The 16,503-nt window shown below is 49.0% G+C and overlaps 1 protein-coding gene across 2 annotated transcripts in view; it reads right to left on the minus strand.

Annotated features, from left to right (window-relative positions):
• Positions 1-16,503, minus strand: part of LOC137794096 (rho GTPase-activating protein 6-like) — a 50,529-nt gene that overhangs the window by 14,873 nt on the left and 19,153 nt on the right. Inside the window, exon 1 of one of the 2 annotated variants that reach the window (XM_068590709.1) lies at positions 15,732-16,144. The exons of the other annotated variant lie outside the window; for it this stretch is intronic. Coding sequence (XP_068446810.1) covers positions 15,732-15,773 — 42 coding nt within the window. The 5' untranslated portion in view covers positions 15,774-16,144. Of the gene's footprint in view, positions 1-15,731; positions 16,145-16,503 lie in introns of those variants that run through there. 2 annotated transcript variants of the gene reach the window in all.

The following is a 16,503-nucleotide window of genomic DNA, read 5'->3' on the forward strand; positions in this document are numbered from 1 at the left end:
CCGTCATCCAGCCGTGGGAGGGAAAGCCAAACGTGGACAGAGTCAACCTGGAGAGCCACCCGAGTGTGCGTCACAAGTCCGGCAAAAAGCAAGTTGCGTGTCGCCCCCCCCCCCTCCTCCTTTTGTGATCGAGCAGTTCGTCCAGCGCGGCCGTGTGTGTGTGCAATTCCTTATCGCTTGGCGAGGAAAACCCTTTCCCCTGCCGCTTGACCTCACACGCAGCTTGAGGGGGCGCGCACACATGCCTGCACTCGCACACACGCCGCGAAAGCAAAGACAAACAGTTGGAAAAGTTAAATAAGAGGCCCCTCCGCGCTCGAGCTGGTTCTTCCCAGCAGGCCCTCTGAAGGGGATGGATGAGCTTCGGTTCTTGAGTGTCGACCGGTGAACCCCCCTCCCCTTGGGATAACGCTGGCAGCGGAGCGAAGGGGCCGGACTAAATCCTGGTGTCGCTGCTGGATTCTGGCCCAAAAGCCCGTGTGACCTGCAGGGACGTGCATTCAAATGTACAGACCGAGAAAAAACAACTCGCACAGTTTGGCTTTTGACGGATTAGGTTCTTGTGGGACGATGTTGTATCACTTGTCTTTGTCTATGTATTCTTTAAGGGGTCAAAAAGGCGCAACAGCAAGTGTCTGCAAGTGTCTGTTGAGTGTGGTCTGACGTCGTCTTCATGCGCCACGATTCTGTCTCCCTCCTCTGGTTAGTGTCTACTGTTCTCATTGGCTAACAACGCAGATCCTTTGTGTTCAAACAACAGCTGTTGTGCATGTCAATTGTGCAGTTTCACCTCTTGAAATCCACATCTCTGAGCTTCTTCAGCTTACCGAGAGCGGGGTCGCAGGGGCAGCAGGCTTACGCAGGGTATTCCAGACCCTAAAGCATGTCCGGTCTGGATGAGATATTTATAATCCCCCCCAACTGCGTGTTCCGGCTCTAATCCGGTGTCTCTCACCGGTTGTACGTGCCTGGAAAACCTCGAAAGGATCTTGAACCACCTCAGCTGGACCCTTTCGGTGCACAGGAGCAGAGTCTTTGTCTCTCCGGATGTCTGAGCTCCTCATCCTACCGCTAAGGCTGAGTCCAGCCGGCCTACAGCTGAAGCTCACGTCGGCTGCTCGCATCCACGATCTCGTTCTCAGTTCATGACCAGAGGTGAGGGACGGACTGGAGACGGGACTGGTAAATCAGGAGCTCAGTCTTTGAGAGTCAAGTACAGCTCTAACGCTCTGTTTTCCCCTCACTCATGAACTTCCTGGGACCCACTCCAAACCTAGAGGGTGCAATCCGGAGAGGCAAGGCCTCAGACTTGGAGGTACTGACTCTCATACACAACTTCCAACCCGCAGTGCATGAAGGTCACGGTCTGATGGAGCCAACAGAAACACATCATCTGCAAAGATTATATAGACAAGTCTTAATATACTGTCTAAAAACATAAGTAGAATGAATATGACTTTTACACAGGTTGCTATAAACCCCCGTTGCCCCGTGAAAATGACTTAGCTATTGGAGTGTATTAGAAGATAGAAACAAAAGATTAAGCCCCTGTCAAAAGGGAGTGGCATAAACTGTTTTAGATTTAAACATGATGGAGATTGCTTGGAAAAGTTGCTCGAGTTCAGATTTAAATAAACCCCTTTTCCACATTATCAGGGAAAAAAAAGAATCTGAGATTTGGGATTTATTTTGGCTTTCAGGCTTTGAGCGCCGACTGCCAAGTTCAACAGCGGCGGACGCAAACACGGCAGCTGATCGCCGCGGCGAAAAGTCACCATGAGTTCACGATTTGAATTCCCCCCAAAAAAAGTGGAGATTAATTTGTAAGAGAACGGCTCACATCCAATAACATCCAGCAACTATTATATATACCGGTAAAAAAAAAAGAAGCTCCCGCAGCGTTAATGAGCGATAGCGTGTCCTGACCAATCTCCTAATATTATTCTCAAGCCCGTGGAGGTTAACGAGATCACATGTGGAACATACAGCCGGAGCATCCATTATCCGGGAGCTCAGTATGACGTGGACTGTTTAGCGAGACGTAACACTGTTTGAACAGCCTCTATAGAGACAGATCTGCCATGCGGCGGCTGTCACAATCCTCTCACTCCTGTTTGTCTCCAAAATATAGTCAGTTGCTATGCCTTTACATAACTGCCGTCATTTGTTTGCCGCTGTATTTATTAGAACTGTCCAAACCCCCCACAGATGTTTGCTGGCCTGGCTGAGCAGATCTAATCAGATAATCCCAACTCGAACAAATGGTATTTTCTCCCAGTTTGCTCCGCTTAATGCAATTTTTTGCGCAAACAGAAATAAACCTCAAATAAATCAGGGAAGAATGCAAGAAAAGTGATTCAAGCGTGCAGTTCATCGACGCCGAACAGCGAGGTGAGAGTGCACGAGGGTGTCAATCAGTTATTCAATGTTCAAACGATCGTTAATATCACCCGTGCATGTGACACGGCATGTGAGGCTGCTATTATGGGATGCAACACGTGTCGTCGTCGCCGCTTCTGCTTGTGACGGACGTTGAAAGTGGAAAGATGAGCGTCTTTGCTGACTGGGCTGCTGCAGTTAGATGACTAATGGTGTTTTGGGCCATTCAGGGCACTGCAGCATGTGGTTTCTGGTCTATTTTAGACAAAAGGGGACAATTGCGCAAAAAAAAAAGCCTACGGGCAAAAGTGAGTCAGTTCCTGCGGCAACGCGTACACAGCAGTATCAAAAGAGCCCAGGAAGTGAGAGGAATATTACTATGGTAACGCACCTGGGGACACGCACAAGCGGCGTGAATCAATCGCAATTTAATGTGAATCCAGACGGAGACGGAGAAAAGCCTCTTGTAGGTCGTTCACGCCGTGCCGATTTGGGAAGGTGTTTTCGCGTGATTGACCTTCGCCACATGATGACGATGTCACCGATCATGAAGAACGCAGCCCGCTCGTTCTTCCATGCAGACGTTATCGGTCGTGGCATTGACACAACTGTGCTTGTGTTGGTCCGCATCGGAGGATTCCTGGCTTTGCATATGTGTGTGTGATGGGCGAGAGAAAACAAGCCTCAAATTAATATATGCACACACACACACAGACACACACACGCGCTGCCTTCAAGTGCGGTTAGAAATATCCCGACTGCAACCACGTAGAGACAATGTCGCAAATCCTCTTTGAGGAAAGAAGAATCTGCGATAAAGCCTTTAATCCACTGGTCTCAGCTGTGCAGGTTGAAAATCATGCGATACTCAGATGAGTCTCGACCCCGAAAGAAAGCATGTCTGACAAACACTAAGGAGCTTTTTCACATAAAGCAGTCCACTGCTGGAAGAGGGACGCATCAATCTGACTTTCTCTCTTCCAGTGCTGCTGATATCAGTTCCTCCCCCTTTTCACAAATTGAAATAACTCCACATCTTTCATATGGATTGCGCGGACATTTCGCTCACTCTGGCGACCCCTTTGACTTTTCATTCCGTGCCGCCAGTCGGCAAACAAAGTCCTCGCGGTGTGGCGGCAGACGTTTCGCGAACAAATCTGCCAGCGGGAGGAAAACGCGGGACGCCGCAACGAGGCCCGGACACGACGGCGTCTCTGATTTACAGACGTGTGTGTGTGTGTACGGTCGTAGAGAACACATAGCTAAATCATGCCGGCTGGCCGGCTTTGTGTAAACTACGTGACGGGTGTAGTGATATTCGAGGCAAGGTAGCGGAGGCCCAGGAAGAGGTGCCTTCTGCTGAACGCAGACACTGAAGAAACGTTTCCAAAAATTCTTCACATCCCACTTTTTGGGGGTTTTGTTTTTGTTCCTTTTTGCGTTGCAGCTGGCTTTAAATGGCCCTTGAGAAGAGTTCCTATCCCACAACACTGATCCAAAGGAATGCGCTTGTGTTTTTTAACACTTTACTCTGTTTTTTTTTTTCGACACAGGTTGGCTTCATGCATGCATGTAATAGATTGCTTTCGCTGACCTGGAACCTCCTTGAGGTCCACACCTGCTTGTAATTAGTGACCACCCTCACTTGTCAATGTGTGTGTGTGTGTGTGTGCGTGTTTGTACATCTGTGTATCTGTATCTGCCACACAGCAACGATTAATAGTCTCCCCCAGCTGTTTTGGCTTTTCCCTGACGCCGCCCGAGGGGGAAAAACCTCCGAATTTCATGGATCCCTGTTTTCCACGCGCAGGTTACGTTACCCGACAATTCAGCAATTCAGCGATATCACGCTTATCGTTGGTTGTGAAGTCCGCCGGCCTCCGGTGCGGGAGCGCATGCCGATGGAGTAGTGCGTGAGGAAAATAGGATGCCGTGGTTGTAAACGCAACTACCATAGCATCCATTCCAATGCAAAGAAAAGCGCTGATTCAGACTGGCTGTGTCTAAATGCAGCGACAAATAATGTGCTGAAATCATTAACATGTGCAGTGAAACAGATATTCAATCAATGGAAAGTAAATCAATATTGGTGGTAGTATATTAACTAGAGTAAGTCCTTTGTAACGTAAAATGGCAAATGTGTTTGCAGCTTCTCACATTTGTCTTTGTTTTGTGTTTTATATCATTGTGCATTTGAAATAACAGGCTTTTCAGTGTTTTGGATGGCGATAATGATTTATGGTATTGCATTTGGTCTCGCCAAGACTACTGGAATAAAATGCATAAATAATAAAAGTGGCGATTTATAATGTTCAAGTTATCTTGTTTTTTTCGAAAAGGAATCGAAAGTCAAAACTATGCCTTTGTGTTGACTTCCACACTATTTATTACACACTATATTCTACAAGTTATTCCAACAATGTGCAGCTTGATTGAGTTCAAATTCACGAGGATTGCATCGCATTGCATTTGTTTGACTTGGGTTTTGTTATTGTGATGAGCAGTAAACGTATAAAACATTAAAATGTTTCGAGCTGCGGGGCGCCACCACGCATTAGTGAGGAAATACAAAATATGACGGTATCGTCTTTCACAGCACATTGTTTTTAGTTGTTTTTTTTCGTCTGCCTGTGCATTTAATGAGGGCTTCCTGGCTCTGTCCCAATAATGAGCAACTTGGAGTGTGTGCTCCAAATACCCCCCCCCCCCCCCCCTCCCACCTACCCCCGTCCTCTTTCTCCCCCACAATCATTGGCAGGCACATCAAAAGCATCGGGCCGACTTCAAACATTTTAAAGACAGATTAATATGAAGGGCCTGCAGCGGTAACGAAGCCGACCTTGACGACTTGGGAGCTCGTGTAATGGTTACGTGAGTTTCAAAAGCGAAAGAAAACAGGTATTGTATCAACACCACAGTTGATAGAAGGAGAAGTTGAGGTAGTGTGTGTGTGTGTGTGTGGCATTGTTTCAAAGCAATGTGTAGATGACGGTCTGACCACAGAAAACTTCAAAAAAATCAGCCAGCTGTTAATGGCAGACTGGGTTTATGTCAGAGACATAATACTCCTGTTTGCATGCTTTTATGCACACTAACCTCAAGTATGAGGACTCTCTGTGTGTGTGTGTGTGTGTGTGTGTGTGTGTGTGTGTGGGTGTGCTCAAGAGCAAACTTTTCCCCCAATTCTGAAGCCAAAGTACAAGCGCTATTTCTGTCATGACCTTTCATGACCTATTTGTCGTGCTGTTTGTCTCCACGGTTTCTTCTGCGTCCGTGTGAATTGTGGGAAGAGAAACATCAGACTTAAATCCCGCTAAAAATCCAGCTTGATATGAACAAGCCGTTTCTCCACGATGGCCGTCTCGAACCGCACATGTAGACCTGCGACACATCTCCCGTCGTGATGCGGTACAGCGCTTTAACGCTGCTTCTTCTGGTCACAACGAGGTCAACTTGTCCATCGAGGAAAACCAGGGAGAGGAGGGTACAGCTGTGTTGAACATGCTAGTAATTGGTCCTCAGCCCGACTTTGCATCGCAAACCGTGGATTCGCTTCCACGGCATGTCGGAAAACCTTCACTTTGCTTGTGATGGACCACAAAACAACGTCCTCTCTGGATACTGCTTCATCTCTGGGTTTGGGGTTGAATGAATTCGCAAGTCCTATCATCATTTATAATGCGCCTCTAAGAAAACCACAAGACCTAATTCCACCACAATGTGCTCTGTGTTAGCGTAGCAAACTTCATAGAAATAAAGTAACCCCATTGTTCTTACTCCTGGGCTGATATGTCATCCAGTATTTTGTTAAACACACACAAATCAAGCCTTCTTTAACTGTATACAATTCTATAAGTCCTCATTTACAGACTATAGCCATCCGAGCTAATGAAGCTGGCTAATCATCGCTAATCCTGGAGGGCACTTTGGGTGATTGCTGCATGTGTGAGTGTGTGTGTGTGAGTGTGTGAGTGTGTGTGTGTGTGTGTGTGTGCGCGCTGATCAGGAGGGGTTAGTGTAGGGATCATGTGCGCTTTCAGCATAAATAAGTGGGGGAAAAATGCGTGGCTTGCTCCACTTGAACTGAGACAAAACTGATTGTGGCCTGATGGCAGCCGTGGAGACGGTTTGAGCAATCAGAGCTCAGCACCGAGACTTGCATGTGTGTGTGTGTGTGTGTGTGTGTGTGTGAGTTCCTCCAGGCCTCCCATCTGTGTTCTGGAGTGATTTGAAACTCGAATGAAGGTCACAACTCAGCGGTAGCCTAACCACTGCCAAACAAAACGGAGCGGATGACAAATGCCGGCTTTCAGCCCTCAGAGGTGAGCGTGATTTTAGACATCTGACACTTCCAGCTGGGGAAATGGAGGGAGGAAAAACACATGTTTGTATCCCATGTATGGCCATAGGTGGGTTTAATGATCATCAATCCTATTTCTGCTGGATAAATTGCAGACTTGTTTGGTATATGGCCTGAAAAGTGATGATCCAAGCTTCAAGCTCGTCCACATCCCACCCGCTCCACGCAGGCAGCCTGCAGGAACCCGCTTACAAACAAAAACCATAATCCCTCAATTCCTTCCACTTGTGCACGCGGCTAATACGCCATCATGACCTTCTGTGACCACTGGTGGACCTGCAGAAGATTACTTTCATAATAAAGTAATATATGTATGGATAAAGTTGTTCGATAACTGTTGAATTCCGTGTTCCTCCATTAACACAGATTGACAGTCAATACAAATGCGGTGCGTTTGCGTGCGTTTGCGTGCGTTTGTGTGCGAGCACTTTATCTGTCAATCAGTCCAACTGTCAGCGTAAGTAGCCCCATGAGCATTACTTTCCCATCAAACCTTTTTGCAGTCTGAGCGCTCTACTAAGTCAGCACCGTGAGAAAACGGACACACACAAAAGCACACACACACACACACACCCACTCGCACAGGCTGCAGAAAAAACACACTCCCAGAGAAATATTGTGCCACTCCATAGATCCTGGAATGTTGAATAGATTGTGAGACGAGAACCGGCCTCCGATGTAAAGTGAGAACGCGACTTGTGATGGGACTCGGCTTCTCTTGTTCCCCTCGACCGTGAAGAGCAAAATATAGCAAACAGTTGCCGTCACGGTCCCCCAGGTTCCCCACCCCACACACACACACACACACACACACACACACAGCGATGGACGAAGACACTCATTTAACGGTCACAACAAGCATGCGAGAGACCCAGACGACTTTGTGCTGCTACTTCCTGCAGCCCAGACGGACACATGACTGCAACGACGCTGAGAGAAAGAGGGGGAGGTTGTTGTTGTTTTTTAATTAAGTGCGACTTTAACACAACCTAACAACCAAAGAATGTTGTCTTCGAAGATCTCCCAAAGCAAAAACAATACGTATTTCTAATTCTTCACGAGTGTCACCCGTCTGTCATTTCTGAAACAGCTGATTTATTTATTTTTTTTCCTCTTGAAAGAGCTTCGGATTTCTCATGATTTCACACATTGTGGCTGTAGACGATTCAATCGAAGGGCAGTTTCGCAACCACAGACTGGGCCTCCTGCCTCCTCTTCCTCCTCCTCCTCCTCTTCCTACTTGGCTAATAAGATTTCCTCACTGAAAAAGTCCGTTCAAATAAACGTTGCATTTTTCTCCTCTCGTTTTTTTTTTTTGAGGAAGCAGGGTTATAACTGCCATTTGGCGATAAGAGACGTCGCTGAGCCATTTCAGAAGCATTCGCGGTCCGAAGACATGTTGGTTAGATTAATTACCGACCCCACAGTAAAGGAGTTTAACTGTTCCTCATTAGCCGATTGTCATCAACACCTTTTACAACAGATCAGAAGTGCGAGTGCGTTGACTTAACACATTTTTTCATGAACGTAAGCGTGTGCAAGATAAGACGTTGATCCTATTAGGGAATAGTAAGTTTATTTTTCACCCCAGTGGCAAGAACATGAGCCGACACAAGTACAGCACATTCCCTTGGTCTCTTTCTCTCTCTCTCTGTGTGTGCTTCTTCCACCGTATCCATTTAACACAGCAGGATCAGAGCAAAGTCTCCATAAGACTCTTTATTTTCCACATGGGTGCAAGACAACCTCCCCCCCCGACCCTCCTCTCCCGAGTTAATCCTGTGCGGTAGTTAAAGAGCGGGGATTAGAACCTGCTGGTCCGCTCCTCAGAATCCGCATGATGTTGACGATGGAGATGACAGGGCCGCGGTCGCTTCGAGAGGCACATGGCGGCGTTTACGCACAACTTTTGATGCGGTGTTCTCCTCGCGCCGCGCAGACGCACATGTGTACGCGACGAGATGGACCGCGGACACAACGGGACAGCGGACCGGGCAGGTTTCAGGCCCTGTTGTTCAAGCTTGGTACTTGGCACTTGTGGCCAAAAGCTTTTGAATTGCGCTCCTTAGCTTCCTAGCTTCCTAGCTTTGTAGCTTCCTAGCTTCCTGGCTTTGTAGCTTCGTGCGGTTTGGTGTGTTTTGGTGCACTGGGACGTAAAAGAGAAAGATTTGTCTTTTGAAGGTTGCTTGAAAACTGAAATCTGAATCTTTCCACCAACCTCACAAGTGTCAACCATCGGCGAACAACGAAGCGCCGCTAACGAGAGAAAGCCCTCCGACCCGGCCGGACGCACAAAGCCATCGGCCTTGTTTCAAGCCAGGAAGTTTTAGCCAAGTGTGACTTCCTGGAGACCCGCGCCACACCCGTCACCACCCCACAATGCTTTGTTCTCTCCAGGACGGTGGATGTGACACTGCCTCTGTGTGTGTGTGTGTGTGTGTGTGTGTGTGTGTGTGTGTGTGTGTGTGTGTGTGTGTGTGTGCGTGTGTGCATCGCGGGTCATCGTCGGGTCAGCTGGTCTATTATTGATTTTCCTGGCTGAAAGAGAATGAACGCTCGAGTGCCGCCGACCTGCCAAACACACCCGGCACTTCTAGCGATCGAAACGTGTGTGTGTGTATGTGTGTGTGTGTGTGTGTGTGTGTGTGTGCACGCCAGTAAAGAAGCCTATAATAAAGTGTTAACAATACAGTAACGACGAGGTGAAGAGCACTTTAAACACCGGCTGATTAACATGGCAAACTACTTATCGCCTTCCCACTGGCAGCGCTCCACGGGAGCAATCACACAGTCCGCTTTCTCACCGGGTCCTGTTCAGCGTAGGCCTGATTAGTTGGGAGCGTTGGGGAAACTCGATCCGCCAGGAGCTAATAAGGTCGAGCACTGAAACGCGATGACAGCCGAATCAGTCGCAATTTTTTGCCGCGCGGTTCTTCGCCGACACTTTGACGAGTGGAACCATCCCTCAAAGGAAGCGATTGAGGGACCGCACGCAAGTCAATTTACACCAAAACATCTCGGTACTTTCCAGGAACTGCTTTTCACTGTTTTCCTAAGCAGTGGACTAGTTATGAAAATAAACCCTAATCCATCAGATATACTGGGGCTTGTGAAAATATGTTCAAAAAAATATGAATCCATTCGTAAAACTGAAAAAAAAAAGAGTCCCACTTTGAGAGAATTCCACTTGGAGATGCCAAGTTTCAGTCCACACAGAGCTATTTGCAAAGGACACAGATGGTTCTGTTGAAACGTTCCCGCTGTTTTCCACCTGTTCTCTGGAATAAACAAATGCTGCCTCATGATCACTGCAGCCACTTAGATCAAAACCAGGAACACATTTTTCAAACTGAAATTAAAACATAAATCTATAAGGAGATGCTGGTACTCGGAACATATGCTCCAACGTTGACCTTCAAAGCTTAATCGGTCCAAATACCACCATACCCCCCCCCCCCCCCCTCCCCCCTTCAGGGAGGGACAGGAGGAACACAAGACGGCTGCCTGTCTTTCATCGCCTTCAGTTGCCTCAAGGCAGGAGCGATCCCTGTGGATCTGCCAGAGATAACGTGCTCCTGTCTTTTTCTTTTTTTTTTTTTTTTCAAAATGCAACGCCTCAATGGAAATATGCACGACAAGAATAGTTGTTGCGCCGCACACGTGAGGCCTTCTGCCACCTCGCGAAAGGAACAGATCGCCTCAATTGCAACAAGCCCGCATTTATAACATCCCCGCCGAGCCGTGCACTGACGCAAATGATGAATAAAGACACCTGCGCTGGTGGAAAAACAAGCCAATTTTAGCTACAGCCCCAATGAGAAAATGGTCAGGCAAATAAGTTAAAATAGTTTGTGCACCACGAATAAATGGATGTGTGTTTGCGCGTGCGCTGCCACAACAAAACTTGTTGATCCTCACATTCCAGTGGCAGCCTTGAGAGCGGCTAATCCGGTTTTAGTCAAAGGCCCCTTGAACCCGTGTCACACTCTGTCCGCACACACACACACACACGCACGCAAAGTTAAATGCATGGGCACACACATTAAAAAACGGGTTTGTCCTGTGTGCAAATATGTGCATAGCCGGCACATGAGCGCACGTACACCCTGCTGCTAGCATAAACGGTGTCTTCAGTGAACCAGCTGTCTGTGTGTGTGTGTGTGTCATAGAGAAGCAATGTTATTCCTGGCTTCATCCATGTTATTCCTAGTCTGACGTTGGGATATTTCCTTCATCCATGTTCTCCGAGATGGAACCGGACTGGAAATGTCGCCCTCCGCGTTTCTTTGTTGTCCCTGCGTCCGGAAAAAAAAAAACGCTATCGGCGATCGCCGCCGCGCCGCCGCCGGAGAATGAGGCCGTTTATTTAAAAGCCGCGTGCTTATTGGAGGCGAGTCGTTCACACCGGCTTGTTGTAATTACTTGACGGGGCGCCGTGAAACCCTTGAAAGTGCACTCTGTTCTGGCCGGTGAGCATCGCCTGCATCCCAGTCGACGCCACCGCACATGACGCGGGCGTGGCCTTATCAAAGAAGTCTTCTGTGGAGACCGTGCAGTCGGTGTAAACAGCAGTGGGAAGTGAGCTTTTCGACCAAAGTCGGGGCAAACGTACGACTGGCGTTCCAAATGGAAAGGGTATTACGGTTTATGCCGTGTATTTTCAACCAATTCCGTCCAATTAAAGTCAAAGATTAATCTGGGGTGGGGGACGGTTGCTCGTCAGGAAAAAGACAAACACTTCGCAGGCGCCATTGCTAAAGCGCTTCACTAATCACGGGAGTCAAGTTTCTGGTTTTTGGTCACAGCAACTGCTCTCGGCCTTTTTCTTTCCTCTAGTTCCCGTCAGCCAAGGCGCTCCTCTGCTCCTCTGGGGACTGCGTTTACAAAAAAAAAACAAAAAAAACTGTCCACCCAAGGAGAAGCAGAGCAGCGTCGAACCGTGTCCTCCGGAAAAAAAATGTGCACGCATGCTTCGGTTTGCTTGCACTTCTTTCCAAAGCACAGGCATGTTTTCTTTTTTTTTTGTTTTTCTGGAATCGTGCAGAAACCAGTCTGCAAGCATCACTGGTCCTCTTAGGGCTGCTTTTCGAGAAGAAGCCACACGGCTCTTGAAGTGCAGTGCCGCGAGGTGTGTATCCTGCCGAGCTTTTAACAGCTTTGGCCGGTTTCGGAGGAGCTGTGTCGTTGAGGTCAACCCCGGAGAGCAGCAGCTGGCTGAAGTGTTGAAAAATGAAGAGCAGAGATCTCTCCACCGGACGGCACACTCTGTTCTCACTATTTAGCATCTCGTTCTGCGTGCATGACTGAGGACGCACCCACATATGTGTGTAGTAATGGATTACAAAACCTTAATGAGGTCTGTTATGGCTTCATTAGCTCGGTCTTGATCCAAGTTCAGTGCACCGTTGTGCAGCAGATCAGGGAGTAACATGCGCGCTTCAAAAATCCCCAAACTATGACGCAATAGTGCACTTCACACGGTTGACATCGTGCCCTCGCGGCTATCAGTCCGGAAACACATCGAACCTTTTCTTGAACCGACTCCAATGAAAGAAACACCTGAATGTGTGAAGCAGTGAGGGGAAGCCGGGCGAGGGAGGGCTTCAGCTGTAAACCGGACTCCCTTGAAGCGTCACATATTTGGTTCAGGCCCGGAGGGAAGACGCCCGCCTCCGGTCGCCCCGTCTCCCATCTGCGAGACGGCCGATCAGGTCTTGCCAGGACTTTCTCCCCTGCGCTTCCTCCGCCGCGCTCTCCCCTCAGCCCTCGGCCATCTCCATAAAAAGACAAGTCACGGGGAGGGCGGACTTTCGCTGTTGATAATAAAACAAGTGCCTCCCCCCACCACCCCACCCCGACAGTGTCTAGCAAGAAAACACAAAACAAGGGAAGGGCGGTGTTGTCATGACGAGCCAGAAGTGACGGCTGTGGAACGCGGCACTCGACTTTCCGCCCACGTGCGGGAACCCGGCCGCACGGATCCTTTTAGGAGAGTGCCGGGCCAACAAAAAAAAGAAACGTGCCGGGCGCGACCAGGGGGTCGACGATCCCGACCATTATCGCGAAGGGATGGAGCAGAAGACGGCGGCTCTGAGAGACACACCCTCCCTCTCCCCCCATGTTGGACCTCTGGAATGACACCATACCGTATCTGTGTGCATTCCACGTCACTGTGCTCCTGCGAACAAAACATCCAAAACATCCACTGCGCAGTTCTCCCTCTGGGTCAGGGTGTGCTTAGGAAAGCTTGTGGTCAATGTAAATAAACTCGCTGTGCTGATGACTAAGACGCCGCATGGATGGTTGATGCCATCCGCCCACACACACACACACACACACACACACACACAGCTGTCCATTACAGATGCCAGAAAGTCAAGCAAAGGCACTCAATACACTTGTCTATTGGTTAAACTAATGATTTATTCATTCGTCTATTCTGTAATTCATCTATTCTGTTTTTCGATCGTCCGTGTGACTGAAAGCTTTGTTTCTTTCTGCCGGAGCTGTTTGTACTGGGAGTGGCCGGGGGAGCGAAACAAACACACCTTCATGCACAGAACGAGGTCAACAGCACGTAAGGAAAGGCCCAGAAATGTTTGCTCTGCTCAGTGTGGAGAGCGAGCGACAGGAGAATTTGGAGTTAGTGGAAACAATGGAAGGCAAACATCAAAAAGAGAACAATTGGAGACAAAAGATGGAGGGGGCGGGGGTCTGTTGGTGCGGGAGGAAGAAAACGCAGCAGTTTCCGTTTGGCCTGTGATGAGAGACGGAGATGAAGTAAACAATAGGTGAGGAGGGATCGATAATTCCTTTGTGTTGCTCTGTGGAAGACACCTGTCAATCCAGTAAAGTGTGAGCTCTCGCAGTAAGCACACAGAACCATGGCCGACGTGCACGTCGCGCTTGGTTGCGCAGAGCGAGGTGACACCTCAAGACAAACTGTCATTATTTGACTGTTGGCAAGGAGCCTCGAACGCCGGCTGGCTCGCCTCCAGGATTAGCTCACCGCTATCAAACTGCCGCGCGCTACCACTTCCCCCTTCACTCGTCTCTCAGTCGCCGTCATGTGACACCCCGGATGCAGACACGCGACCGCGGTTCTCACAGTCAAACGTGTCGGTACGGACTTTCAAGAATGTCCAAATCATCCACGAGAAAATAAACTCTCCTGGCGAAGACTGATTGGTGAAGGATCAAGTTCGGCACGTCCGCGTCCGCAGATGCTCGCTCCTTAGCCGACAGCTGCGCGGATGCATCACAAAGTCCTCCCGACACAGAGACCCGAGCGATCGATCCCGACTGTCGCACGTTGTAACGCGGTGGTGTTGAATTAGTCCGGTGATCTGACGCCATCGGCCGAACACGTCACTAACAAGTGGAACGGCGGATTGGGGGAAGGGGAGGGGGGGGATTAAACGCTGGCAACAACTGCTCCGTCTCGCTGTCTTCTCCGTCCCAGTGTGCCTCCAGGCTGAGAACCGAGAGTCCGAAACCCCTCCAACAACGCAAAAGTCGTGTTTTAGCTGCATTCTTGGACCGAAAGTCGTGAGGATTGACGAGGCGGCGAGGTCAGAGGTCGGCTAGCGTTCATGATGACGTTCCTCTCGTGCCTTTGCCTGGGGCTCTTTGTCATAAAGTGCTGGTTTAAGGTTTCCCGAGGCAAATGTGCCATTTATTCATATCAATAGAAGCCGTCTGAATTGATTTCTCACCTTCTGAAGCCTCCAGGAACTACACCACCGCGCTTGACTTCTTTTGCAAGAGGAAGAGGTTGTTGCGGCTCGCTAACGACAGGAACTTTGCAGACGGCGTCGTTTGCCTACAGCCACAAAACTGCACTCACGATGAGAGACAATCCTCTCGCTCAAAGAGCAGCATCATTATTAAAGAAATGAGAGCCCGGATGTGACGACGCCCATCACTGTAGCGGAGACGTGCATCGAGATCAATTTGCCAGAGAGCTGAAGCCCCCTTAGCCTGCCTTTGGATGCCTTTGGAGCAGCGTTCCTGTGAGCCATGTGGCGACAGCTTTCACACCGCAACGTCACGCCGCGCACCACAGACCCGCAACCACAACACGCTGCCCAGCCGAGCCAAAGACAATTGTATTGTTTCCCAATCAGTGCTCGCAGCTTCATGGGGGATTCCAGGCACAGGGACGTCGCTCGTAAAAGAGGCCGACTCGCCAACCAGGAGAGGAGGAGAAGAGATGGGAACAGGAGGGACACACACAAATCTATCAAACACGAGCACGTGTGGGTGATTCCATCTGCGTCCACGAGACAAACTAATCCGAATACCACATTGGCAGGAACCTGTTCAAGCCATTTCAAGCCAAAATTGCTGAGGGGTTCGTTCTGAAGGTGCGGTTCTCATCGGTTCCTCGTGGCCTCGACCCACATGTGTGTGTTTTGCCCTGATGTGTGGTGTGTGATGTGTGAGCTCTCAGGTGTGCGGTGTCGGAACACAACACATGACGTCTGCTTCTGTGTCCTGGCGGAGCTGATCTCAGAGCAGCGGGCTCTCAACCCTCTTTGAACCAGGAAACATGTGTGGTCTTGTGTGGCCCCGCATGTGCGCGCGCTCCGTACATCACATGTCCCAAAGCTTTCCACCACAAGAGGCTGGTGCGTGTTAAATTGTGTCTTTTTTTCCTCTCGGCTCTGCTTCACAGTCACTGACATTTGACAGGGAAAGACTTTGAATTGGATACAACTTGGAAAAGTTGTACGTTTTTACGTGTTGAGTGTCCAAAAAAAATGCATCAACGTTTTGCTGTAATGCAGAATGCTGAGATACAGAGATGCTTTAAAAGTCCACATGCACACACAAAAAGTCATCTTCGTGCAGGAAATAAACAGCTGCCACAATCACGCGCCACACGTACACGTTGGACGTGCACGCGCGCGGTCCTCTCAGACAACAGAGGATGTAAGCTTTCATCAGCACGCTTTCCAATTCATGTATGGCCAATAAACGGAGTACTTACGAGATAGGAATTTTGCCTGTCGAGGAACACGGAGTCTCCCATGGTCCCGAATAAGTATCCACATATAGTAAACACCCCAAAGTGGAGATGCAGCAAAAGATATCCCGTTAGAAAATAAGTCTCCAACCCCCCCCCCCGAAAAAGAAAAGAAAGTGTGCGCGCGTCGGAGCGGAGAAAACAAGAGTCTCCACGAATCCCCTCGCGTCTTCTCTTCTCTTCTCTTCTCTTCTGCGTGCACAGACAGACACCTTGGACTTCCTTTTCACTGCAAGTCGCCGCAGCTTTCTACGCGTTGGTGTCTTTGCGCCGGTCTGACGCGCGTGTCAGAAAGCCGCCCGTGCCAGGAAGGACACCATAGTGCGTAATGCGTAACGGGTCCATACTGCGCGCTCCGTGCACTCTGGCGGAGACAGATGCTGAGTTGACCCAGTAGAGCAGAGAGAGAGAGAGAGAGCGCGCTGTCGACAGTGTGAGTCCGGGCTTCCGGTGGACATTTTCAAAATAAAACGAGCTTCGGTCAGGGTTGTATTTTAAGTCCACAAATGTGAGAAAATAGGATGGAAACTGCGCATTTATATTGGGTTTTTAAAAAAAATGTATCCTCTTGAAAAACTATTACGTTGACATGAGGAATAACAGCAATATGTACAGCAATAGTAATACATATTTATTCATTTATCTTGTGGGAAGTTGATGTTTTGGAGATACAAGGTTTCTGCCAGCAGTGACAAATAGCCTGCTCTGGATAGGTCTAATTACTGGAGCAAATAAA

The sequence above is a fragment of the Clinocottus analis genome, unplaced genomic scaffold (assembly GCF_023055335.1).
Source record: "Clinocottus analis isolate CAN_PGR_092001 unplaced genomic scaffold, fCliAna1.0.p SCAF_24, whole genome shotgun sequence".
In the NCBI taxonomy this organism is placed as follows: domain Eukaryota; kingdom Metazoa; phylum Chordata; class Actinopteri; order Perciformes; family Cottidae; genus Clinocottus; species Clinocottus analis.